Source organism: Carassius auratus, chromosome 6 (assembly GCF_003368295.1).
Source record: "Carassius auratus strain Wakin chromosome 6, ASM336829v1, whole genome shotgun sequence".
Lineage (NCBI taxonomy): Eukaryota > Metazoa > Chordata > Actinopteri > Cypriniformes > Cyprinidae > Carassius > Carassius auratus.
This window is the reverse complement of record NC_039248.1, coordinates 24,105,041-24,131,815: the sequence shown is the minus strand read 5'-3', so window position 1 is coordinate 24,131,815 and position 26,775 is coordinate 24,105,041. Positions and strand designations below refer to the sequence as shown.

Sequence of the window (26,775 nt, the reverse complement as noted above, 5' to 3'; positions counted from 1 at the left end):
TTTCTGCAATAAAAGAGTGCATGAGCCAATCCGAGTCAAACTTGGGTGAACGAGGACTTTTAGAGCTTTTTACGTGGACAAACAGTCCCAAGGGGATTACAGACAGACTCAAAGTAGTTTTAAAGACAATCATCAATTATTCACTTGACATTTCCAAACATAGTGTGCTTAAAATATGTTGTGTTGTGAAATATAAAGATGATTCATATGTTCAGTGTGAGTGCTGCAGTGTTTCTGACTCATCTCTGGACATTTGAGAGAGTGAGCGCCCTCTTCAGGTCCAAAACACAATTTCTCTTGCTATTTAAGGAATAGTTCAGTTAAAATGAGAATGTGCTCACCCTTTGTGCTTTTGGCTAAAATATGAGTCAAAATACAAGTTTAAACACTGCTTGATCTGTGCAGATTTCTCTCCTGATTCAGACCAGAACACTTTTTCACTGGAGGAAGTGTTATTCTGGATTATAGACTCTATGTGTTTGAGTTAAAATCATCTTAATGCTGGATGTGTTTCAGGTTTTGTCTTCTCCAGATGTTCACTGATGGACTGGAGTGCTGTGGATTATTGTGATGTTTTTATCAGACTCTCATTCTGACGGCACCCATTCACTGCAGAGCATCCATTGATGAGACACTGATGCAGTGCTGCATTTCTACAAACCTGATGAAGACACAAACTCATCCTGATCTCTGATGAACTCAGGTTGAGCAAATTTAAATTTTTGGTTTAATTATGCATTTAATTCATATTGTTTCATGGTAAATGCTTGTACATAGATTTAAATATATTTCATACAACTTAAAAAAAAAAGAAAAAAAAAGACTAATACTAATGTCATTATTCTTCACAGATATGTAATGCCACACTGAGCACAATAATGATGTAGTGTGTCATGAAATAACATTGAGATTTATGCAGATGCTTTTATCCAAGGTATACAACTGATCAGTCCATGCATTCCCTGGGAATCGAACCCATGACCTCAGTGTTGCTAGCACCATAATCTACGGTTTGAGAAGAGCATAGTGCCACTGAAACACAAGAAAACTCTCCTGCCAAAATCAACACTTCAGCTATTCCATATAGTCTAAATTATGCAAGTTCCAACACAGAATAAAGAAATAAAAAAGGTAATTGTGACATTTATCGCACAATTTTAGACTTTTGTTTTTGCAGACTCTCTCTAACACACACACACACAATAGTGCGATAGTGAAACAACAAATGCATCAGACAACAGTGACTGAAATATTCAAAACCTTGAGTCTGTGGAATCAGAGTGGCATTATGGGCCGCAGGAGTGTGTGTGTGTGTGTGTGTGTGTGTGATCTCTGGTCTCTGATGTCATAATCTGTCTGAGACCTTTGGAAGCGATGATTCATACAGCTGGACGCTCACATGATGTTAAAAAGCAAAACTCTGTTGTGCAACAGTTTCCTCTCGGTCTTCATCTGTTTGATCCAGAAATAGAGCAGAAGAGCTCAGCGTTGAACACGCAGTTCTGCACCCAAGGTTAACTGTTTAGGAAACTCATATTCATATGTTATACATGTGCATATATCACATTTCCATATGTGAAATATATTGTCATATGAAGAAATACATATTACAAATGGTCACAATTTCATATATTAATGCATATTATATTAAACGTACTATGCATAATATATTGCCTTACAGGTAACAATCACTCTTGATATAGGGAGATATAGGTCATATATTACATTTATTACTGTTATTTATATATTTATATACATTTAGATAATTATTTACAGATATTGATGGGGTGAACAGATCTATATCTATATATCTGTAACATTATATATATATATATATATATATATATATATATATGTGTGTGTGTGTGTGTGTGTGTGTGTGTGTGTGTGTGTGTGTGTGTGTGTGTGTGTGTGTGTTCTCGTGTCTGTCTGTCTCTTATTTGCTGTAATCAGTCGTCTAGACATCGGCGTCAAACACCTGAGAGGCGAGATGAAATGATTTTGTGTGTGTGTGTGTATGTGTGTGTGTGTGTGTATGTGTGTGTGTGTGTGAGAGAGAGAGTCACACTGAGAGGAAGACATGTGAAGAGAGAGACTGAGGAAATATCAGAGACAAGAAATGAGAAAAGATCATAAACCTTATGGAACGAGAATAGCAGAGAGATGAGGGCAGATAGATTAATTGACATCAGTCCATTTGGAATCACATGCAGGACTGATAATGACACACACACACACACACACACACACACACACACACCACACACCCACAGACACACACACACACACACACTGTCTAGTCTCTCAGTCATCTGACCCAAATGAAGTGTTCTGAGAACAATAACAATGAAGCGGCGCATGATGTGTGACTATTATATTAAACGTATGCATCGGATTGATCCGACTTGACTGAACAAATGCATCCTGCTGCAGGAAAGAAAGATTGGATTCATATTTCTCTGATTCTGCTGTCAGTGTGTTTGGAGGAGAGGAGAGTAATTCAGAAATGACTTTCAGTTCTTTTGATATTTTCCACATTTGATCAAAATCAGCACAAGAAAAAGTTCATTAAAAAGTTAAAATGCAATTTAATAAACACTGTTCATCTTATCTGTATGAATACTATAAAACATAATACAATAAAACTAACCAAAAAAATCATAGTGAGGAGGACAGCATCAGTAAACTGAGTTATTTGAGTTTTGAAAGAGAGAAGCACTTGTAATATGTTACTTAGTGGATTTATAATTTGCCACATTATTGGAGAAATTATTATAATATCAACGAGTCATTATTATCTTTTCAATACTTTACATCTAGTCCAGACAATAAAGAAATCAAATAATGCGCAATAAACTGAAAAGGAAGGGGAAAATAGATTAGGACAGGTAAAGTGCAAGTCAAGCAAAAAATATTTTTCAAGGTTTTAAAAAAAAAAAACTTAAAAAGAGACAAGAAACACATTTTCACCCCCCCCCCTCTCACGCACACACACACACACACACACACACACTATCCAACAGACCGACACTTGAATGATAAGAGAAGGAAAGCAGCGCCACCTACTGGGCAACTCATCATCATTACTACTCAACGACTAAAGCTGAAATAAGTTATTAGTAAAATTAAATACCTACATATAGTAAAAAACAAAACAACAACAACAGAAGGATTTGTTTAACATGGTATAATATATTTGTCTTCACAATTAAATATGTAAGTACTTCAGCCTAAATGTATACATCATTGGTTTAATATTATTATTATTTTATAATATTAATCAACAATAAAAAAGTGACATCCATCCAGTATTTTTCTTGAATGACTAATATTCTATTTCCAGTAGTTTTAAATATGAATGTTTATCAATATTATTAATTCACTGATAACATGAAGGATCAATTCAAGCTACATTACTAAATCTTTAACAGAAATACTGTTGTCATAGTTATTAGAATTGTATATGTTTCAGATAATTTTCCTTTATTGTTGACATTTCCCTGAGGATAAACACAGATCCTGGACTAGAAAAGCGTTCAGTCTCTTCAGCAGCAGACGGTGCGTGATTCTCACTAATGAGAATAATCAAGAATTAATATCCCATTAAAACAGAAGCTGGTTAGTTTCCACTTTATAATACAACCCACTGAAAGTCTTTTTTAAAAGGTGTGGATAATGCAGTGATGACTATAAAATAATAACCTTGTATATTTGAATTTGGCATTTGCTGAAAGTCAGCTGGGGTTTTTGTTGGTTTTAGTGGACATCATTTTTCTGATGTGTGATGATGTGTAATGCTTCATTTCAAAGGGTGTTTGGCTCAGAGCCAGGTGTGCAGCTCATGTCTACAGCGGACATACTTTATGAGTCTAATCAGTGATTATGAAATGTGATGTGCTAATGTGACAGAAGCTCCGCATGTGCTCATCGTGTGCTGTACATAAGTCACATGCTGCTGGTTTATTTCTGTTCACCATTGAGTCAAAGGTTTGGAAACCCTGACTAAGACTGATGTCTCTTGAGAACTTAAAAACCTTTTGGTCTAAAAGTTCCTGGAGAAACTCTTAACCCTCATGTTAACACACACACACACACACACACACACACACACACACACACACACACACACATATAGGCTATATATATATATATATATATATATATATATATATATATATATATATATATATATATATATATATATATATGAAGCTAAAAGTGACCTTCTCATGTCACGTGATAAATGACCGACTTCCTTGTACAGAGTGTGCGCTGGAGACACCTGTCATCATGTTCTGTTCCATACATGCGCACATTCTTTTCCAGTCAGAGCGCTCGTCTCTGATTGGTCGGAGCGCGTCCTGCGTTGGCGCGTGCGTCATCGGTGGGCGGGGCCTGAGAGGCAGTGTTCTGGAACAAACGGCGGAAGCGGCGCGGTGTCCCTCAGCGGCTCTCGTGCACTAAACCTCTACAAGACAACAAGAGCCATGAAGATCTGGACGTCAGAACACATTTTCAAGTGAGTGAAGGTGTTATTAGTATTTTATTGCGGTGGAGTGATCGTGTGAGAGCTGTTTGACCGGTTTTTAGCATCTGAGGGAACGTAACGTCACACGAGGCGCCAGAGCGTCCAACGGCTTCCTGGCAGTTTATTAAGATCGGTATTTTTTTTAACATCTATTCTTTTTTTTATAGTACGAAAAGTGTTAGTAATGTAAAAGTTGATTGAGTAACTTTAGTAATGCTAGTGTAGTTAACGTTAGTCAGAATCTGCAGTCGACGGCTTTTTATCTAAACAACTGATGACTAACGTTAATAACTAAAGATTAATAACTGTAACTACTATAACTGTAACTACTAACTTACACACTAAACCAGACACTAGTGTTTGCTGATGCAGTGAGTTTAACACACAGTTGTGAAGTGAGTTACTATGTCCTTGGCAGCTGAAAGACTAGTAACGTTACAGAAAAATAATGCAGAGTTTGACTTCACAGATTTTGATTATTCTGGTTTCAGTTTTTGTTAAATAAAGATTAGATTTTTTGATCTTGGTTTTTAGAAGTTTTGATCATGATTGTTCTTCAGAACCGTCAGTACTAGTGCTGTTGGGTTTCAGTGGGTCTATTAACTTCCCTGCTGGTTAGTTAGTGTGATGAGATCGCTAGTTAGTGTTCATCGGCTGATGAAGTGGCTGAATTAAAGATGTTCAGGTATATCCGTGACCTTTGATCCCACGTGTGTTGGAGTGAGTCTTGTGCCGGTCATTGCGCAACTCTCCTTGACCTTTCCCCTACATGGACCTCCCGCCAAACGTCACGCGTCATGTGACCGCTGGCTGTCTCCCAGGCAACCATTCATCTGAGCCGAAGCCGCCAGACGCAGCTCATGCTGTTCCCAAACACCGCAAATAAAGAAAACAAAATTGATTTAATAATAAATAAACACCACACACGTACATTATATAACGTGAAATATATTGTCATATTGATTAATCAATGGTGACTAAGGTGTTTCTGCTTTAAAAAGGAGTAGCCCTTTAAAAAATAGCTTGTAAATCTCTCATTGTGTTATATTATTACGAAATTTTGGATTTGATATTTTTACCAATGTGTATTTATTTTAAATATTTTATATTTGCTTTTGAGTTTTAAAATACAAACACAAAACACATCTTACACAACTTTGAGTTTATTTTCTGGAGCTGATTGATCTGAGCTTAGGTTCAGTTTGTCAGTCTAAAAGCATGATTTTTGTCGATAATTTTTCAAATATTTCTTCAAAATCTGAAGTTTGAGTTTAAGATCAATGAGGCCTATGATCAGTCCGCTCCAAAAAGAAAAACAAAACCTGTGCAAAATGGAAAAAGATAACAAGTTGCTTAAAATATTGAATCCATATATGTATGCATAACATGACATTTAAAAGCAGTTTTTATATGCAGGCAATTTTTGAATTGAAACACCACAAATGTAACAAGGTGAACAAAAAAAATCTAAATACCATAAAGTATAAAAATACAAGTTGTTATTCCGTGTGTGAGCAAAGTCTAATGTGATAACATTTTCAGGGAAAAGAATTGACCAGAGCACAACATAAGGGTTAATTCGAAGTGTCTTTTAAGATCTGTTCTGAATCCTTTGGATGTAGAACAAAGTTGTGCATTTTTATTGTTGAAATCAGACTATTATCAGTAGTTTAGTCTTTATGATATAGTTTTAGTTCTTCTGATCTCTTTGGCTGTGTGTTTCTTAAAGAAGTGTCTTCGTGGTTGTGAATCCAGTGGTTGAATCAGAATCAGTCATCTCCTGCTGTTTCTGGTGTGTGTGTCTGAATGAACGTCTCGTGATGTCCCGTGCACACATCACAGACGCAGCGTGGCTCATGAAGGCTGTAACTGCAGGCTCTCCTCAGCGATCGTGTTACAGTTCTGCACAGATGCATGCGGATGCATTATGTAACAGTCTCACTGTCATATTGTGCTTCAGCTCTAATTAAAGACCCTGAAGGTTCACTGTGTTTTAGGCTCCAGCAGTACTAACGTTTCTGTTTGTGTCTCTCACAGCCATCCGTGGGAAACCGTGACCAAAGCTGCCATGCAGAAGTACCCGAACCCCATGAACCCCAGCGTGTTTGGTGTGGATGTGTTGGATCGTAATGTGGACCAGCAGGGACGGCTTCACAGCAAACGTCTTCTCAGCACTGAATGGGGTCTGCCGTCCATCGTGCGATCGGTACGGACTCCTGCTTTTCTTCTAGAAAACAGACTAATCTGTAGGGATGCACTGAATGTTTGGCGACTGAAATTAATAAAACTGAAAAGACTGTACCAAACAATGGCGTGACACGATTAGGGCTGCAGCTAGCGATTGTTTTAGTAACAAGTGATTCCATTGAGTAATGTGATAAGAAGTTTTTTCTTTATTAAAGAGCTGTGGCTGTTAGTAAGTGAGTCATTGTGATTGAACTGAATCATTGAACGGGTGATTCATTCAGGAAAGAATCCACATCAGATGCAAAACGGTGTTTGGAATAATTTTTTGTTGGTTTGGCTATTTAATTTATGCAATAGTAAAAAAAAATGTCAAAAAAAATGTGGGAAAATGCTGTGTATTCAGCGTTTCATTTTGTTTGGCTTCAACCAAGGATTTTAATTTTGGTGCATCTCTACTAATCTGTTTGTTTGCATGCTTCATGGAATTAAAGCAAGCAGCTGACTTTAATCCCAAAACTGTAAGGAAACCATCAGTATAAATCCAGAATGAGCTCAGAGTTCAGTCCTGCTGGTTTGAGATGTTCACATCCCAGCTATGGGAAGACTTCTGGGATTCCTGACCTGATTCGTAGTGCATGTAACCTCAGTTCTCCCGTGTGCTGGTCTCTGACCTGAACAGTTATATGGGTCTGGTTAGTTCTCAGAACATGTCGTCCTGGTGTCTTGTTTCTGAATGAAGTGTCCCGCTGTGACGTGAGTCTGAATCTGACCCGTGCCTGTCACCCTTGACCTGACACATTCATTCTGCTCAAGGACCGTCCGAGGTTATTACGAGGCCAGAACTTTCCGGTATGATTCCTGGAGCTGGAGTCTGTTTGTTTTTACTCTACAATAATGAGGAATGATGAAGGTCCACAGTAGATGTTGCTTCAAAGCAGCTTTATAGAAAATTCATGTTCAGTGTTACAAACTAACACTCTTTAAACACAAGCTGATATTAAAGCAAACAAACGATCATTTTACAGGTAAAGCATTCAATGCTTTGAGTTTCTTTTTACTTCAACATATTGAAGTGATTGTTTGCTGTGGTTAGTCTTTGAAAGCGGATCACCCACACATTACGAACAAATGTTTGCGTGTTTAAAGAATCAAACCGACCGGTTACTGCTCCAGTTAGTTTTCTTGTTGTTGGAAACCATCACAATAGTGTCATCTTTTTGAGAAATGAATGCGATCTGAAGCATGTTCACATGACGGCAGTAATGTTCTGTAAATAGAGTCTGTTCTAGTACAGCTCCGGGGAATGATAGTGTTGCTGGGTTAATAATAGTTGATCTTGCTCTCTTCTGAGTTCAGGATTATTACACGGACTCAATCTAGCGCCAGAACAGAGCGTGGCTTTGGTTATTAATAAATGAGTTCTTCATCAAACTGCTGTTTTGTTTCCACAGATAATTGGCAACACTCGGACATGTACGTACATCCAGGAGCACTCCGTCGTCGATCCCAAAGAGAAGAGCTTTGAGCTTCAGTCCACTAATGTAAGTGATATTGTTTATTATGAGGAACACGTGTCTGTAACCACATCAGAGCATGACATTCATCATCTCAGTCTTCTCTCACACATCCCTGTTCTTCATCCTCTGTAGCACTATAGTCTTTATAAAGCGAGGGCACTGAGTGCTTGAATGTTGTCAGGAATGAGACGAGGCCTGTCTGTGTGTAATAGAGTTGCATTCTGGGAAAAACTCGGAGGGTGTTGATCTCTGTTATGGTTATAAACCGCATACTCTGAGAATGTCATACCCATCATGCTCTGCTTTTCTCACCGTAGATCACCTTCACTAACATGGTGTCAGTGGACGAGCGGCTAGTTTACCGACCGCACCCAGACGACCCGGAGAAGTAAGATTCCTCACGCTTTCTGATCTGAGTGTGTTAAACGAGCTCATCAGCTGTGGGTTTGAGTTTCTCCATGAGCTGCTGGTGTAATGTTGTGTATGTGCTGATGTTCCCGCAGGACCATGCTCACGCAGGAAGCCATCATCTCTGTGAAGGGCGTCAGTCTCAGCAGCTATCTGGAGGGACTCATGGCCTCCACCATCTCCAACAACGCAGGAAAGGTCAGCTATCCCCAACACACTTCACCAATCATTAGCTGTTTCCATCCACAGGTGTGAATTTAACTAATGTGTAAAACTGTGATATTGCATGAAACATTTGCAAATAAAGCACAGTTTCCATGCAATGAATCAAAGAGAACAAAATCATCACTTCCTGATAAACTGGCTGTTCTACATAGCTTTTCATATTGGATAACATTTTTTCACAGTTTTTCACATTTTTAGAATTTAAGTGAATCTTGGCATTTCTATCCAGCATTTTTATATATACATAAAAATAGGTGAAAGAAGGTTATTTATTTACTTTGACAAAACTGTTAAACTAATGAAGACTGATGCTAAACTAATGCTCGGCTGCTAGCATTCTCAGCACTGTCAAAATAAAAGTCCTAAAGATCTAAATGAAAGTACAATACCTTGTCAAAAAAAAAAGTTATATATCGGGCAATATATCATGATTTTGTGACTGGATTCTGTCTTTTACTTTCAAATGTTTCACAGAGAATGAATTGAGCCAGTTGATCACAAACAGCTAGACCAATATTGCATGTTTCTTTATGAAAACGATGCTCCGCTCAGTCTGAGGGTGAATGTGTGTGCGCAGGGTCGTGAGGCGATGGAGTGGGTGATCAGACGTCTGAACACAGAGATCGAGGAGCTGGCCATCACAGCCAGAGGAACCCTGAGGACACCGATGGCTGCCGCCGCCGTCACCGAGAAGTGACCGCTCCTGTCTTCGTCTCTGTCGCCGCTCTTCTCTACACATCGTTCTCCAATGGTGGAACTTCATTCCCGGCGTCCTGCACATCCGAGCGTCTACATTAGAGGCTGACGGGGACGTCCAGCGGCGGAGAGACACTCAAACTCTCAAACATAGTTTTAATGAATCAGTATAACAGGACGGACTCATCCTCTCTGATGCGATGAAGGAAGAGGAACAACTATTCAGCCAAACCTTTCAGCTCTGTTACACGTGACTCTTACAGTCAGAGAGCGCTGATACACTTGAAAACTGTTAGTATATTAAAATTTTTAGTACTACTATTAAACTAGTAACACTTAATCCAAGCGTCAAGGAAGGGAACAAACATATCCAGACTAGATTTGGAGGAGCGTTGCGGATGTCCACTGGATTCTTCAGAGAGCCAATCAGACGCTGAGCACTGAAGACATGATGGTGTATAAACCAAGGAACGTCACATGACCATCGAGAATGGTTTATATAATGTTAAATGTCTCGCCGTGACTAAGTGCAGTGTTGATCCAGATGTGAAACGTGTGTGTGATGATGGGAAACATCAGAAATAGGGTGAAATACATTCTATTTATTTATTTATTTTTGGTAGGTTTATGTTATTTCATGCATCCATGAATCACAACTTCATTATCTTCATCGTCAGCGGTGGGATAACGGTGTCATGAAGCTGAATGTGACGGTGAAGATGGTGCTTCTGTTCTGTTTGTGGATGTGTTCTTGTTTTACAGATGTTTGTGTTTTTCCTTCTGGCATCGAAGACATTCTGTATGTCTGCTTGACTTCAGTTTAAATATTGATGAAGAACTCAAATAAAACAACTGCATTTATTTATTCTGAATGTAAATGTTTGTTACTGGCATATTTAGTATTAAATCGAATAGAGCAACTTGGTGGAAAGGTTGAAGTAATTTAGGAATGAATTAAATGACTGTAGTGTTTTAGAGAAGATCTCTGTTCATCATTTATTCTCTGAACACAGCCAAAGTAGTTTATAGATGTTGAAATAAACTAACATTTGTCCTAAACGATGGCTCGTGTTGATTTGTTCATAAAGGTGCCTGAATATGGTCATGGTTTCTTATTTCACAGATGCTTTACCAAGATTGAGATGTGCGAGAGCGAATAGTTGTGAATGGATTTTAATTATGTTTTATTATATTTGTTCTTGTCAAACTAATTTTGTCATAAACTATTTGCGAAGACTTTGAAAATGGCCAGATAAAAGAAATGAGAGAAAAAAAAAAACAGCTGGAGTTGACAGGGATTTGTGAATGTAGAATTTGTTTAATAAATAAAATCATATCATTCATGTCAGAATGGTAAAAAAGCTGCTTTGAAAACATCCTTCTGAATTATATTTCATCTAAATAATTATAATAAAAATATATTAAAAAAGCAATTTTAGCTGAACTCATTTTCTCATTTAGAATTTTTTTAACAAAGTGAATTAGAAAACAATCTAAAATCTACCAGAAAGTGGGCATTTTATTATTTTTGAAGGTAATATATTTGAATATAATAAAGTTGGATATAGTGTAATGTTTACTGATGTGAAGGTTGGTCTTTCGCGCCACCTACTGGTCATTTCTGCTCTTCAACGATGCCTTTTCCCGGCTTCGCTCATGGAGCCTTGCGTCACATGACGAATTCTCCAACAACCAATAGGATTCGACTTTACTGTTCCATCTGACCAATCAAAAATCAGATTATACTTAAAGGTATTTAAAAGTGGGATATTTGAAATTAAACAGGCCAGAGTCGCAGCGGCTGAAGAGAACAGTGTCGTCCTCTCTAGCAGTAAAAGTATTTATTTGAATGTTTTTTTTTTCTCGAAATTAAACACCACACACGGCTGATTTATCGAATGGTAACGGGTTATTAACACGGTGAGGGGGAAATCATCGCGTTTCTGTCGGATTTGAGGAGGATATTTCGTGTGGAATCGGCTGAAGGAGGTAACGTTTCTTCATCACGATGACGAGAAAATCTTCTGAATGTATTTATTATCGACTGATCCATTTCTTTAATTTGTTTTAATTTAAAAAAGTTGGCTGTTTTACATAGATTTACGTTTTGTTGGGAACGTTAGTTTGTGAATCTTCTGAACGGGTGCCGTCGTGTATCAGGCCTCAATCTCCCGCCGTGCTTCATAACGTTAACTTTTACTTCTTTATTGGACTCAAACTGATTAACTTACTCTCTCTCATTATGTGACGGGTTGTTTCGTTGTGCTGTATTGTTTGTGTTTAATCGAATAATGTCGTTTTTTAAACCCAGAATATGGAAACCGCCGCAAGAACCAAATCCAGCAGAGAGCTGAAGATGAATCGAGCTGAGAATGAGAAGGTGACTTCACTTTATTTGAGACAAACTGGATGTTGTTAGCGACTTGTTTTTATTCTCAGCAAGGCTTCATACTTTGTTTATAAACGTTTTGCAAAACACCAAAAGTCTTTTATTATTTAAAAATTACATTGTAACTTAACTTCAGTTACAGTAGTTTTCATCTGTTCTCTAAATACAGTAACATAGGCAATGCTACACTTCATGCGTTCACTAGAAAGTGAAGTGTGAGCTGATGCATTTGAAGGGTTCTGCAAAAACATGCTTTATTTAATGAAAATGTTTTTCGTGTTGGCTGGCTTTTTACTTATTAGTTTTTAATCCAAATAAAACATTTTTGGTGCATTGAGACTTTGTATTAATACTCCTAGTTTTCCTATTTCTTTGTTCTCTATATGCATTCTTTTGACACATGATGTTCCTGTTCTGCAGGGTTCTGCCGGTGGACCTATGAGAGTTCCTGTGTCCCAGAGCGGTCAGAAGCCCGTGTCCATGCGTGTTCTCAGCACAGCTCCAGGGCCACAGCGCATCCAGCGTCCCGGGAATCCGCAGAAACCCGTCGGACACCCAGTTTCTGTGAAAACCATGTGTCCAGGAGATCAGAACATCAGTCCAGATGAACCCAAAACCGCAGCACACACCAAACCACAGCCGAAGCTTCCTGTAGCGGAGCCCACAAAGAGTTCTGTGCCCAGCAAACAGGACAAACCTCAGCGTAAGCTTGGCTTCTGCAGATACATCTGATCTGATCATACTGAGAACGTTATAATGAGTTTTTTCTGTTGCTTTCCAGAAACTCCTTCCACTGGGACATCCAATATGTCCAAGTAAGTCCTTTACAGTTTATATATTTTATGTTGTGTGGCTACATTAAGTTTTTACACTTAAGTGCAGTTGCCACCTCAAAGCCATAAAAAAAAAAAAAAAAAAAATTTAACGTACTGATCAAGTCTGATTTTGGTATATTTTGCTTCAATGACAGTAGGGCTCCATGATTATGACAATCATAATTGTTGTTTATTCCCTTGACGTTGTAATAATGACTTATTAATTACGATTATCACGGTTTACATTGTTTACACCATTGTTTGAGGCAGCTGCGTGCTGTATTTCTGCATGAAAATAAACAAGCTGAAAACTGGTTCAGTGCTTTGCTAAAATATTAAGCTTCAAATGTCAACCATACATCGAATTGGTTCTTTTAATGATGTTTTTTTTTTTTTTTTTTTTTTTTTTTACATGAATGAAAATGTAAACTAATGGGAAACCCCTTTTAAGATAACATGTAGACAGAAAAAAAAAGGATCTTCTGCACGCAGAATAGCATGAATGGGCTTTGAATGATTACATAATTTTATATGCATATTTAATTAGATAAGGCCTCATTTGCATATTTAAACAGCATAAAATATATTTAAAAAAGTATCGTAATTAATCAACTGGGTACATATGTGTATATTCTTGAGTGTTTTCCAAATGGCTCATGGACATAGTCTTATGATAATTTAGAAAGTCTTGTATTTGCTGTCCCTGTGTGTTAATGCTGCAGTTCTCTCAATCAGTCAGTGGTCATGACCGTCTGTCTGTTCTCCAGGAAAGCATGGAGTTTAGAAAATTTCGACATTGGAAGAGCTCTGGGGAAAGGCAAGTTTGGGAGTGTGTATCTGGCCAGGGAACGTCAGACCAAGTTCATCCTGGCACTCAAAGTTCTCTTCAAAAAGCAGCTTGAGAAAGCTGGAGTGGAGCACCAGCTGCGGAGAGAGGTGGAGATCCAGTCACATCTCAGGTAGAAAGTCTCACCATCTGCTGTTTTTATCACCCTTTCTCAAACAAATGTGAGCATGTGTGCCTGAACTGTTTGGTCGTAGTTTATCAACCTGGAGCTGTGCTGTTTACACTTTGTTTTTTTTTTAAACAAAAATATCAAAGCAAAAGTAACTAAATAATTTTTAGGCTGCTGATTTGTTTCTGGCGTTCATCTTCAAAAATTGTTTTTCAGATGCAACACATATTTCCTGTCTAAATGTTTTGTTGACTTCTATTTTATTTAAATCAAAAAGTTGGAATGATCCTGACCCTAGCACTGGAACCCATGCATTTGGAAATTGTGTTTGTTGAGTGAACTGTGTGTGTACGTTCTCCTTTCAGACATCCCAATATCCTGCGTCTCTACGGTTATTTCCACGACACCGCACGTGTTTATCTGATCCTGGAGTTCGCTCCTAAAGGAGAGCTGTATGGAGAGCTCCAGCGCTGCGGGACCTTCGATGACCAGCGGAGTGCCACGGTCAGAAACCACAGAAACTGCATGATTAATATATGAAGACTCATGACGTCTCATAATAATGTGTGTATATGGTCTGTTTGCAGTATATAATGGAGCTAGCAGACGCCCTGAGCTACTGTCACTCCAAGGACGTGATTCACAGAGACATTAAACCTGAAAATCTGCTTCTGGGCTCTAATGGAGAACTGAAGATCGCAGACTTCGGATGGTCTGTCCACACGCCCTCCTCCAGGTCAGCCTTCTGCTTGGTTGTAATCAAAACATGTTGTCATTGTTTTTCATTAACCATTAAAGTGCCATAGTGTTGGGCGACATGCTCAATTTTTATATTGTCAGCATGTGAGATCACTGACACACAAATACAGTATTTAGGCAATTCATGCAAACATGATCCTTGTCTCAAGTGAACGTTTGGGGAACTGTTGGGAAAACATGATGTGCAACATTATTAGATCAGTACAGTAGGTGTGTCTCATGTTAATCTAACCGTAAAATACCTATCGTAGTTTTAATCATTTTATCTGTAATGAACACACAAAGCTTTTTTTTACATTTTGATTATTTGTATTTCTCACTTGAATGCCTTTTTAAAGATGTAAAATGAAAAATTAATGCACTAGGCCTATTTATTTTGAATTGTTCTTTAATAACCGAAAAAAAATGGCTATATTATAAGTTATTATTGCTTAATTTTGCTAGCACAGGTCACATGTTAATTTACTTGGTTTAAATCCTGGAAAATGAACCAACTCCTGCGTAAGGCTAAAAGCAGCCTAAAGTTAAGTGACTGAAATTGTATAACAATTTAATAGAAACATTGTAAATGACTAATCAGGAGGCTTACATTTTCCTCTGTTCAAAAAGCAGCTACATAAAACAAACGGAGCATTTATACTACCAAAGGACATCATGACTAACTTCAGTTATGGCCTCAGGCGATATCTTTATCACGATACTATCATCACAACTCTTAAGTGCAGCTGACTGTCTTTTTGATTTCTTGAGGAGGGTGCTTTTCTCAGTTTCTGTTTATCGTGTGTCTGTCAGGAGGTCGACGCTGTGTGGTACGCTGGACTATCTTCCTCCAGAGATGATTGAGGGCAAAACGCACGATGAGAAGGTGGATCTGTGGAGTCTCGGGGTCCTCTGCTATGAGTTTCTGGTTGGCCGTCCACCTTTTGAAACCAAGAGCCATGAGGAGACGTACCGCAAGATTTCTAGAGTAAGTGAAATGTTCATAAACTCTCGCTAGCTCTGCACAGCTGATCAGCGATGAAAGGATAAAAAGTTAGGCTCTTCAGGTTAGAATTTTTAGGGTGTGGATCTACAAAACTACTCTTCAGTTTTGTAAACATCTTGTTTGTATATTCTACATCTCTCTCTTCTCCAGGTTGAGTTTTCCTATCCTGCTCATGTGAGCGAGGGCAGCAGAGACCTGATAAACCGTTTGCTCAAACACAACCCCATGCACCGTCTCCCTATCAAGGGTGTGATGGAGCACCCGTGGGTGCTGGAGAACTCCTCGAAGAAACCCACCTCACAGACTACAGCCAACAAGTAGAACCGAGTCCGTTCTTCAGACCTCAACTTGTGGAACAAAACAGACTGATGTGTCCGTAATCCATCTTCCTGATCTTTTCTGCCACTCTTGGGCTTGACTTCTTGATTTGTATGTTGTTTTTATGTGTTGTGCTGTTCACTCGCTACAATTTACATTTGTAAAATATGTAATTAAGCCACATTGTAAAGTTTTAACTATTACTTGAAACAATAAATGTTCTTTTATTATTACTTGTAAGGATTCCAGTAGAACTTCTTAATGTATTTCTCTTTTTGTGTGTGGGAATAAATTCCTTTAAGATAAAACAATGTTGAGTTACTTTATATTAAAACTTGGATGTCGTGATGTGAATTATGTTTGCTGTTATCATCAGTATATGTTTTGTCCTGATGTTGATCTTTTTCGTTTTTCTCACTTTTACTTCAAGGCCTGGTCTATACACATGATATCTTTTAAAACGAAACTACTTTTTTCCAAGAGTTTAATTACAAATAAGAAAGAAGCGAGGTTTTATTTTTTCATTGTAGCGTTTATTTCCATCAAATCTCGTTGGCGCTTTCTCGTATTCAAACTTCGCGCGTCACGAGCTGACTGACGGTTGACTTGTAAATTAGAAAACGCGGGCTTGAGATCTGAACGCGGATTCTCAGTAAATGACTGAATTTTCTTTTTTATTGTTCTTATTTTTAAAGTTTGATCGGCTTTGTTCAGTTGGAAACAACTTTCAGGACGTTCCGCTATTTATTTCTCGCAATTGAAAACAATTAAAACTGGTTTGGAGCGACAGTGAGGGTGAGTGACTACAGATCTGTGTTTGCAAACAGTTTTTAACGTTAAATATTCTGATCTCCGGCTAACTGTTTTACACGATTACTGCTGTCCATTTGTAAAACGCGTTCTTCTTTACATTTCCATAAAAGTAGTAATCTTAATGTTTAGTAAGCCGTGCTCAGGTGCTTCAAAAATGGTAGTCTCTCTGTTCTATAATAGAGAACATGTTTATAGATCGGTGGTTTGTCTAGTTCTGTGTGTGTGGAAAAACTCAACTCTATCAGCTGTGGTTTTGATTTGCCTTTCTAATCCTGTAAAATGTTAAACGTATTTGTCTGTTTTTATACCGTCTGGTTTACGTACAGCACTCTCGTCTCATTTTGGCAGTATTTTATGAAGCCACCAGGTGGCGCTACAGACTCAGTTTCTCATGCATTTCGTGGTCCAGTAATGAGAAAATGGCTTCTCTGGTTAAACTCGATTTCCCACAATTCAACACGGCGTAATTCTCCACTAGCGTTCATTAGGTAGCTAGTTAATGGAAACGGTCTAAAAATGTTCTGACCTTCTTCCCTCATCGGTGCAATAGTGTCATGCAGAATTATTTTGTGCCGATAAAAAATATATATATTTTTGAGAATATTTTTACAATTATATTATATTTACTATATATTTCTCTAGAATTTAACCGTAGAGCCGTTTTGATCTTTTTATTTCACGTGTTTATGCTGTGTTCAGGCGCGTGCATGCACGCAACCATATGCGAATGCGCATCTTTGTATTTTATTCATTTCTTTTTCATATTCGCCTCAGTAACTGAGAGTCTATCCAGATGTCTGTCTGTGAGCTCGCATGTGAACCTGCGGAATCAGAGCCGAGAGCACAAATCTGTCGCGCATTTTCTGCACGAGTTCACTTCATTCTGTTTCGCCGTATGGAAGGACGAGTTGCATTTATTATTTGCATTAGAATTTATTTAAAAGCGCAGTTCATTGGTAGAATAAAATAATTCATTTAAATGCTGCGGTCACTGTTTTTCACATTGTAAAGCTGCCTTTTTTTCCTGCCGTGATTGTGTCGATTATAATGCATCAAAAAATAAGGCCTTTTTTCTCTTCTGCAAATTCAGGAATGATCAGAAAATAGAAATCTTGGAAATGCATTTGCTATAGACATATTACAGAATATATTTTAGCCTGTAATAATAATTTATATAATGTGTATATGCGCCATTGGATTAAATCTCTGAGATGTGGGATTCAACTGATTTATTGTTTTGTAGATTTATTATGTTTTAAATGAAAAAGATGCACGTGTTTCATTTTCCCCCATACCACACAAAACCAAAAAACAGTTCTACAATAGTCTATAATTTCACGCGTTTCTTTATTCTTCAATATATTCATTTTCACGATATATGATGATGTTTTTTGATATACATTCCATCTTTTAAACCACAATAACACAACACACACGGTTTTATAACATTTCCACAGCACCCATTGGATTGCACAAAATGAAAAAAAAAATGTCTTATGCAAGTCCCTTGATTTCGATCCATCAACGCTAGAATAAATCTCCCCGAGGTGAACATGGACATTATTAATTGTTTTAAATTACAACATTTGATATCCGATAAACAACGCTAAAATACTATTAAAAAAAAATCGAAATTTAGCGATTTGTTTTGGTGGGATGTTTAATATCCTCCATCACTCCTTCAGGAGTTTCCGAGTGCTTTTCGTTTTCCTCTTCATCTTGTTCGATGTCTTGTAAAAATACGAGTCTCTTTGTATCTTTTCTGCCAGAAAGCAATTAAAACGTGTGAATAAAAGCCGGGTTTTCTTCTGAATATCTCTAATACTGCATGGACATCATACGATCAGAATGCATAGTTGAAGTACTTCTCTTCACCGTCCAGTATTATATTCTATCTTGCCCTCTCAGATTTGGTTCAGTAAATGCAAACGATAATAATTAAGACTTAGGCTTTAAGCTACGTGTCCTCAGATCGAATTCATGAAAATCCATTAACTTGTTTCAAACATACTCGATTGTGTTTATTGCCACGGCCTTCGTCCCTTAATTAATTAATTTCGTATTGCAGGAGATTTGCTGAATGTCGTGCACTCAAATCAAATGATTCCCGTGGCAAATCAAAGCTCAAATAAAATCTCTTGTAAACCATTTTCTCGCTTAACAACACAAATATACGTGTGCTCTTGTGTAACGCGCTGCTGTCCAAGACATTTCTCACGTGGATGTGTAAAGATTCGCTGATTTACTGTGTGTTAACGAGTCTGCACTCTTACAAATAAAGTGTTTTTATTGGCATCAGTGCTTCTATGAACATCCTCCATGGAACCTTTCAAATGAAGAATGGTTCTTTTAGATGTGTTTTTCAAAATGGTTCATTTAGGAACTCTTCACTGACATTTTCTTTTTGGAACCTTTATTTTTAAGAGTGGCATGGGTTAAATGCTTTTGTGTTTATTTATCGTTTCTGGGGGTAACATCGGTTTGGTTATCAATATGTGGGATGCGTAACACTTATCACCAGACTACATCCGCTCATCATTTTCCAGACTAATCGGACAGGTTGTATTTGTACGCCTCGATCAGGCCCTCGACGGAATGGATGAAGCCGGAAATACTGCATATACCCCCGATCACAAATATGGCGACGTCGAAGAAGACCTGATGCCACAAGAGCTTTCTCCACAACAACTTGAGATGGAATAAGCTGGGGAGGAGAAAGCACAGACCCGCGCCCGTCAGGCTGCCCGTCAGACCCATGAGGAGCGCGAAGTGTGGCACATAAATAGCCATGAGCATAGTGAACACAACTAGTGCACAGCGGAGCGAAAGACCCCATGATTTGAGACGCCCGTCGCCCCCGTAGCAATCCGGGAAAAACGCACGCCCTCCGTCTTGGAAGAAAGTCTTTTCTAGGACCTCCACGGCGGCGAAGAACGGCAGCGGGTACGAAAGCAGCGCCTTGGACACCAAGAAGAGGTTAACGACGGCTCTGATGCCAGATGGGAGGTTGTCGGTGATCACCTCCTTGGTTTCGTCGGCCCACGTCAAATAAGCCACCAGGGCGAACAGGCCTTTGAGGATGCAGGCAGCGATGTGAGTCCAGTTCATCATGCAGTGGAACTCGCTGGGCTTCTGCATGTTCCCCTCCAGCGAAGGCAGGAAGATCTGGGAGGTGTAGCTGAAGACGATGATGCCGATGGAGATGGGGAACTTCTTGACGTCGATGTAGAACTTCACCTTGTCCCAGGCCCAGTCTCGCGCCCTGGACAGACAGTAGGCGATCACTAGGATGTTGATGACGAAGTGCGCGAGGGTGCAGAGCAAGCTGAACTTGGACACAGCTTTGAGGTTCTTGAGGAAGGCGCAGGGCAGAAGAGCAACGGTGGCGATGATGGCCCAAGACCTCTGGGACACGGGGAAGTTGGGGAAGCTGTTGTACATCAGGTTTCCGCTCACCACGACGTATAAAATGCAGGTCATGACCAGCTCGATGATTTGAGCTACGTTGACGATGTGACCTCCCAGTGCGGGGAAGCGTGGCGCGCAGCATGCGTTAGCAATATCCACATACGAGTCTCTCACTCGTACCAACTGGCCGTCTTCGTTTTCTTCGTAGAGGCAAGCGATGAGGATTTTCCCCGTGTAGCAGCACACGACAGCGGCGAATATAATGAGGAACAGTCCGAGATATCCTCCGTGGAGAATGGCGTAGGGTAACCCGAGAACAAACATGCCCTGGGGAGATAAGCAGAGCATGGCTTTATATAACAGACACTGCTTGTTTTTATCCTCACACTGTAATTCACTATGTTAATGCCCCATGCATTCTTTTCTATTCCATTTTATTCCCATGCAAAGTGCTGTTATACCCACACTCTTAAAAACAAAGGTGCTTAAATGGTTCTTCACAGAAGAGTGATGCCACAGAAGAACCATTTTTGGTTTCACAAAGAGCAATCTTTTTATTATCTGAAGAACGTTTTTTTTTTTTTTTTTTGCAAACAAAGAAAGAACATTTTGTGAAACAGAGAGGTTTTCAGATGTTAAAGCTTCTTTTAGACCAAAAAGGTTGCTTCTAGGGCATCACTGTGAAGCACGTTTATTTTTAAGAGTGCATGTTGGTCTTGGTGTCACGATTTCGGAGTTCTCCAGAGGCAATGCGCCATCATCAGCTCCTACATTCACTGCAGGTGTGATGGAGCATTAGAAATGCAGCTGAATTCAGTCCGACATTTCATTTGCTGTGAGCAAAGTCACGCTCACCTCATTGTGTCGTCATCAGGATGAATCAAAGAGGCAGGGAGTCACGTCACGGACGTCACTCTTGATATTAGGAGCTTTAACTGCGCACGATTAAATACGTGGGGTTTTATCGTTTGAATATGCATTTTTTGGCATTATCCAAAACACATTTTTAATTTATTTTTTAACCATCGTTTGATATAATGCATACATTTTAGAACGGATATTTTTAATCGTAACATGTTAAAGGCAAATACTCTCTGGTTTTACGCGCGTCGAAAAATGACGGAATTGCTCAGGCAAACCCAACAAAACACCAGTATAGAAATGCATATCGAATGTTCTGCTGTTTTATAAAGCGCAATTTGCTGATGAAAGTCGCTTAATATCAATCGGATCCCCCGTGACGTGACATCAACACGAGAAAAATCTACGCCATTAAAGAAACGTTTTGCCTCAGGGGACTAATCATTTTAATATGTATTTATATTGCAAACAGTTTTCACATAATATTTCAATATTTATCAGTTCTAAAAACTTTAGAATGTGATATATATATTTATGCATCGCCATGACGCGTAGTGCCTCCTCACCTGGATCGCATTGGTCACGTTCCATCCTGCCTCCCAAGCAGTGATTCTTGGCTTGTCCGGGCTGCCTAACTCGGAGCAGAGTCCTCCGTCTTTGGACGCGGAGGGCGGCGGACCCGTTCCATCCCTCTGGTAATGACTGTCCCCCTCGCCCCCCGTTTCCTCGCCGCCCTCTCCACCCATTTGCTCGGTTTTAAGGATGTCCATTTGAAGCCCCTGCCTGTGGTCATAGTCCAGATCATCGCAGTCGACGAAGCCCAAAGCCTCCTCGTCGGTGGCGGCCTGGAAGCCCAGTCTGGCGAACATCCCACTCACCTTCGCCTGAGACTTATTGGTGACCGTGGTGGCCGCGTTGGACAGCTTGTTAGAGATCTTGCTTCTAATTACCGTAGCCATGATTGCTCTCCTAAATGAGACTCGTGTTCAAATACCTCTACAAATGTTTTTCTAGCTATATCGAATTTAGAGTGCGACCGGAGCTCTTTGTCTGCGCATCAACGGAGCGAGAAGATCGTGGTGACGCGTGTTCGTTATCTCCAGTTTTGCCTGGTGTTTTTGCTAATTCCGTGGTTCATGTCACGTTTAGACGTAGAGGATGCCTGGCACCTGCATGCTGTTCGCTGTCCGGACTCTGATGCGCGCTTCCCAGGCGAGAGTGCGTTTAATGTCCGGTGCGTAAACGAGAGCGCTCTTGGTTTTGCGCGGCTTTTCCGTTCTCTGTATCCGTGGCACAGCGTCGACTCCTGCGTCTCGGTGGCCGTCGCTGATGCCAATGCGGTCCACGGGAGCTCGGGGGTGTTGAGAGAGAGGCACGTGTCACCGTCAGCCTGCCAATGCTAAGATTCTCGCGCGTCCCCGGTTCCCAGTGCGCGCGCTACTCCGCACCGACAAAAAACGGGGTAAAGATTTGCTGCATTTCTAGGGGAGGTGCTTGCAGGACCCCATCCTCCTCTCCACTCTCATTATGCCCAATATGCGTGGTCACAACACCCAATGGCATCCGGGGTCTCATAGTATTGCATAACTTTACGAATATATAAACCGTCTCCACGCACCGTTCTAGGTCTTACATGGACACTAAAAGTGTTCTTGAAGTATTCTACTTGTGTGTTCCTGTCGCAATCTACAGTTTTTATTGCTTGAGATGAAGGTTTAGAACTCTTTTTCAACGAAAGGAACCGTGCCAGCCTCGAGTTGGTGTTGGAATACTCTTTTGAACGGATTTAAAACCTGCTTCCATTCGACAAAGGAAGAAATACGGCGCTGATTTGAATTAGAATTGACTGGTTTCGATTTTTGGTCGCCTTTATAGCTATTAAGTTATCTTAAATTTTAAGTTTCAATTTGTAAAAAAAAAAAAAAAATAGCAAGAATGTTTCTCATGGATTATTTGTCAGGGTGCAGAAATATTGTGCATTGGGCTGTTCATCTGCATCATGTTCTCGGACTCTTTTAAAGTGAATGAAGATGATTTTGAAAAGTTAACAAGCGATAGAAAAAATATATTTTTTTTTCTCTGATGGAATGTTTCATTCATCTGCTCTCGCATGTGTTCATCATATTCAGATGCAGTTCTGATCGATCAGTGTGGATTCACACAAGCGGACGCTTTATAAAATCATTTCGGCCTATGAACACATTACACTCGTGTTCGTTTGGATCGAATTATTCTTTATAAAATACTGTGAAATACTTTTTAAATTATACGTTTCGTATTTTAATTCTTGAAAGAAATTGATTCTACATCAGTATCAAGACAATGATACTCAAGCTTTAAAGAAATAAACCAAGGACTTAAAAATATGTGTTTATCTGATTTCATAATTATTAGATGTCAATGCCATGCTAAAATATAAACGAATAATCAAAACTTTATTGTATTAAAAAAAAAATCCGTTGAAATAAATGATTGGTACAAAACGACTAGAATATAGATATAATTAAACTTTATCCGGCGTGCTGACGGTTATGTTAAAATTATGTAAATCTGTAATTATTTAGAACGTTGGTTTGAAAAAAATAAACACTGACAAATTCGGTAAACAGTTTTACTGAATCTAAATGTTATAGGCTATTATTCTAGGAAAAATATAATCTAATTCCGTAAATGTGATGCTAATTTTGGTCAGGGGTTTCCAATGAACGTCGCTTCACTACAAATGTATTTCTAATTTATCTTATGCTTCAGGTAGGATACGATACGTAGGCTATACTGTATAAAGTATTCGTGTTGCCTTGTATTCGCTGTATATAATCTCTCATATCAGTGATGGTCTTTCCCCGGAGATGTCCTTTATCCCGCAGGCTGCGCTCGGCCTCGGTTTCCCGGTGGGAGCGGAAGGGTTAATCGGAGCGGCGTTATCAGACGATTCACAGCTGCGACAATACAATCAGGACAAGAACAGACGCACACGGGCTTTATCCAGCGCCTTTGAGATAAAAACACTTTTTTTTTTTTTTTTACAAATGCCTACTATCTGGAATTTTCTTCTTAAATGTGACCCTCAAGCACAAAACCAGTCATAAGGGTCAATTACAATTTAGATGAATATATAATCTAAAAGTTGAATAAATCATCTCTCCATTGATGTGTGGTTTGTTCGGAGGACAATATTTGTCTGAGATACAACTATTAGAAAATCTGGAATCTGAGGGAGCAAAAAAATCTAAATATTGAGAAAATCATCTTTAAAGTTGTTTAAATTAATTCTTAGCAATGCATATTACTAATCAAAAATTAAATTTTGATATATTTGCGATAGGAAATGTAGGCCTACATGAACATGATCTTTACTTAATATCCTAATGATTTTTGGCATCAAAGAGAAATGTATAATTGTGACTCATACAATGTATTGTTGTGTATTTCTCCAAATATCCGTCTGTGACACTGATGACTGCTTCTGTGCTGCAGGGACACACATGAGCATTTCTATACTAATAATAAGAACACTGATGAGAATTACAATAATAGCAGCCGACTTAAGCAATATGGTGATGACTTATCCTGGTCAAATTGATATTTTCAGTAAAAAACTTAATATGAAATATATTATTATTCACATGCAAGCACTCATTTCTTATGAAGAAGTCTAAGGCTAGAGATGTAGCTACTAGATGTACTTATCTGATTAATAATGTTGTATCAATATTCTGTGCCAGGAGCCGTGTGTTGTAAAGCGTCTCAGGATCTGTTAAGTCACTGTTGTCCAGTGTGAAAAAGCATCAGATTGATTTTCCTCACCTCTACAGACACTATTATCTGGTGCCATGTTTCCCATCATTCCCTTCTGTGCTGCTCTTGCTTTCACTGTGGCTCAGTTGTGTGTGTTTCCACTGGTGCAGTCCAAAGACAAAGCAAACTCATTTCATGTGTATTGTGGCATAGTGAATGTGATGGCACGTCTTCTCTGCTTCCCATGCAGTTTATTACCCTTCAGAAAAATCATAGAGGTCAATAAGAGGTCAGGGTCTTCTCCCAGGAGCCTCTCCGCACATAATCCTCCATCTGTCCCCCGGGACACTGATCCGGGATCAGTCAGGTGTGTCGCACTGCTGTCTTTGTCAGTGATTCAATGCTATCTCGCTCCGCAAAGGTGATCTCAAGCTATTGTTGAAGAGCAGCAGTGTCATGATTCTGTCTTTTTGTGTTATCACGGTGCATTCGGAAACAAAAGGATTTGGCCAGACATATGATCGGTCCGGTCCTTTGTCCCTGCGGCTGCTTCATTCGGCTCCGTCCTTTTCTCATTACACACTTCACCGAGCCGAGCTAGTGTAGCGGAGCGATTCCCTCGTCTTCTGCTGCTATATAGAGACAGATCATTAATTAGCTCCGCACTGAAGACTATGGGACGCAGAGTAATGGGGCTTATCATTCAATCACTGCAGACAAACTCACATCTGCAAGCATATCAAATATGAAAAAGTATTCATCTGATGACTTTCCAAAAGGTTTAAGAATGCATGGATCCGAAACACACATTCTGAATTATAGTGTTGTTTAGTATTGTTGCCCACAGTGTTACACGAAATATTTGCTTCCCTGAAATACCTTTCAGTGTTTAGCTCTTTAATTCTCTCTTTGTGTGTGTGTGTGTGTGTGTGTGTGTGTGAAGAACATTTTAATTATAGGCTATATGGAACCTTTTCTACCTTTCTGCTTTTGTGCAATGGAAGATTTCATGAATTCTTCTTCACTGCATCTTAAAGAGCCAGCACTATTAAATTTATTATTATTATTGTGAAAGGTTCTTTATTGGCATTGATGGTTCCATGAAGAACCTTTAACATCCATGGAACCTTTCCCATTGCTCAACATCTTTTTATAGTGGAAAAGGTTCTTTTGATTATTAAAATGGCCCTCAGATTAAGAAAAATAATTTTCTTTTAACAGCAGATCACTGAAAGGTTTTATCTTTCTGCTTCAGACACAGTATGAAACCACTGCAGCCTCTTCTGTGGCTCAGCGAGGCAGAAAATAACACATAACACACTTCAATTAGAGAGCCAAACTGAAAAGACACGTGTGTCTCTGGGGGCCGTGGCACAGTGAAATTAGCCAATCGCGTGCATTGGCCCCTCTCCGAATCCATTACTATTAGCATCACAATCCCAAGTACATTACTATCAGAACAGATATGTGCTGCTTTTATAAGTGGAGTCACTAGTAGATGCTGCGTTCCCAAAAACACTTTCAGCTGTGGATCATACGCCATTCTCACTGTAATGGCCCCTGTTTGCTTATATTTTTTGCAGATTAAAAATTATAAAAACATTTGCACACATGCTTTTAAATAATGCTATTTATAATACCCCAGCTAACAAAATTATGTTCTAAGAATGTTTTAGAGTAGGGTTAGGAAATGGTATTTCTGAATGTTTTAATGCAAACATTAAGGGAACATTTCATTTAATAATTTTCCAAATATGGAAATGTTACTTTTGAATGTTCTCTGAACATTCTGAAACAATACGTAACATTTAAAAAATGATGGATGTAGAAGATCCAACTAAAACATTTCAGAAATAAAGCGTTCCATGATTGATGTAAATCATGTTTTTGAGAATATTATTGAGAATATTATTAAGGACCAGATAATGACTAAAATAAAAAATTAATGGAAAATGTTTATTCATTTAAATAATAATAATAAAAAAACATTTAGTTAAATTCATTATTTATTATATGTTTATCTATCCGTCTAAATAAATATATATTGGTCAAAATGCATTTCTATAATGTAGAAAAGCATGTATTTGTGTAATGTAAAGAACAATCTGAAATAAACCTGCAAATGATTGTATTATTTCAGTGAGGCAGAGACATGTAGAGAGCATGAGAACA

At 38.8% G+C, this 26,775-nt stretch overlaps 3 protein-coding genes across 3 annotated transcripts; 2 read left to right on the top strand and 1 right to left on the bottom strand.

Moving 5' to 3' along the window:
* The first annotated feature begins 4,370 nt into the window (after positions 1 to 4,370).
* On the top strand, positions 4,371 to 10,620 carry prelid3b (PRELI domain containing 3). Its single transcript, XM_026265804.1, has 6 exons — positions 4,371 to 4,519; positions 6,566 to 6,734; positions 8,167 to 8,256; positions 8,550 to 8,620; positions 8,736 to 8,838; positions 9,443 to 10,620. Exons 1-6 carry the CDS (start codon positions 4,488 to 4,490, stop codon positions 9,560 to 9,562), a joined length of 585 nt encoding a protein of 194 aa, XP_026121589.1. The 5' UTR covers positions 4,371 to 4,487; the 3' UTR covers positions 9,563 to 10,620.
* Positions 10,621 to 11,333: 713 nt separating this feature from the next.
* On the top strand, positions 11,334 to 16,091 carry aurka (aurora kinase A). Its single transcript, XM_026265803.1, has 9 exons — positions 11,334 to 11,550; positions 11,873 to 11,941; positions 12,371 to 12,653; positions 12,732 to 12,765; positions 13,533 to 13,724; positions 14,087 to 14,225; positions 14,309 to 14,457; positions 15,273 to 15,447; positions 15,616 to 16,091. Exons 2-9 carry the CDS (start codon positions 11,876 to 11,878, stop codon positions 15,784 to 15,786), a joined length of 1,209 nt encoding a protein of 402 aa, XP_026121588.1. The 5' UTR covers positions 11,334 to 11,550; positions 11,873 to 11,875; the 3' UTR covers positions 15,787 to 16,091.
* A 1,782-nt stretch (positions 16,092 to 17,873) lies between these two features.
* On the bottom strand, positions 17,874 to 22,380 carry slc32a1 (solute carrier family 32 member 1). The gene is made up of 2 exons (XM_026265801.1): positions 21,432 to 22,380; positions 17,874 to 20,331 (listed from the first exon to the last, which is right to left on the bottom strand). The coding sequence occupies exons 1-2, from the start codon at positions 21,822 to 21,824 to the stop codon at positions 19,144 to 19,146; spliced, it is 1,581 nt and encodes a 526-aa protein (XP_026121586.1). The 5' UTR covers positions 21,825 to 22,380; the 3' UTR covers positions 17,874 to 19,143.
* Between the last annotated feature and the right edge of the window lie 4,395 nt (positions 22,381 to 26,775).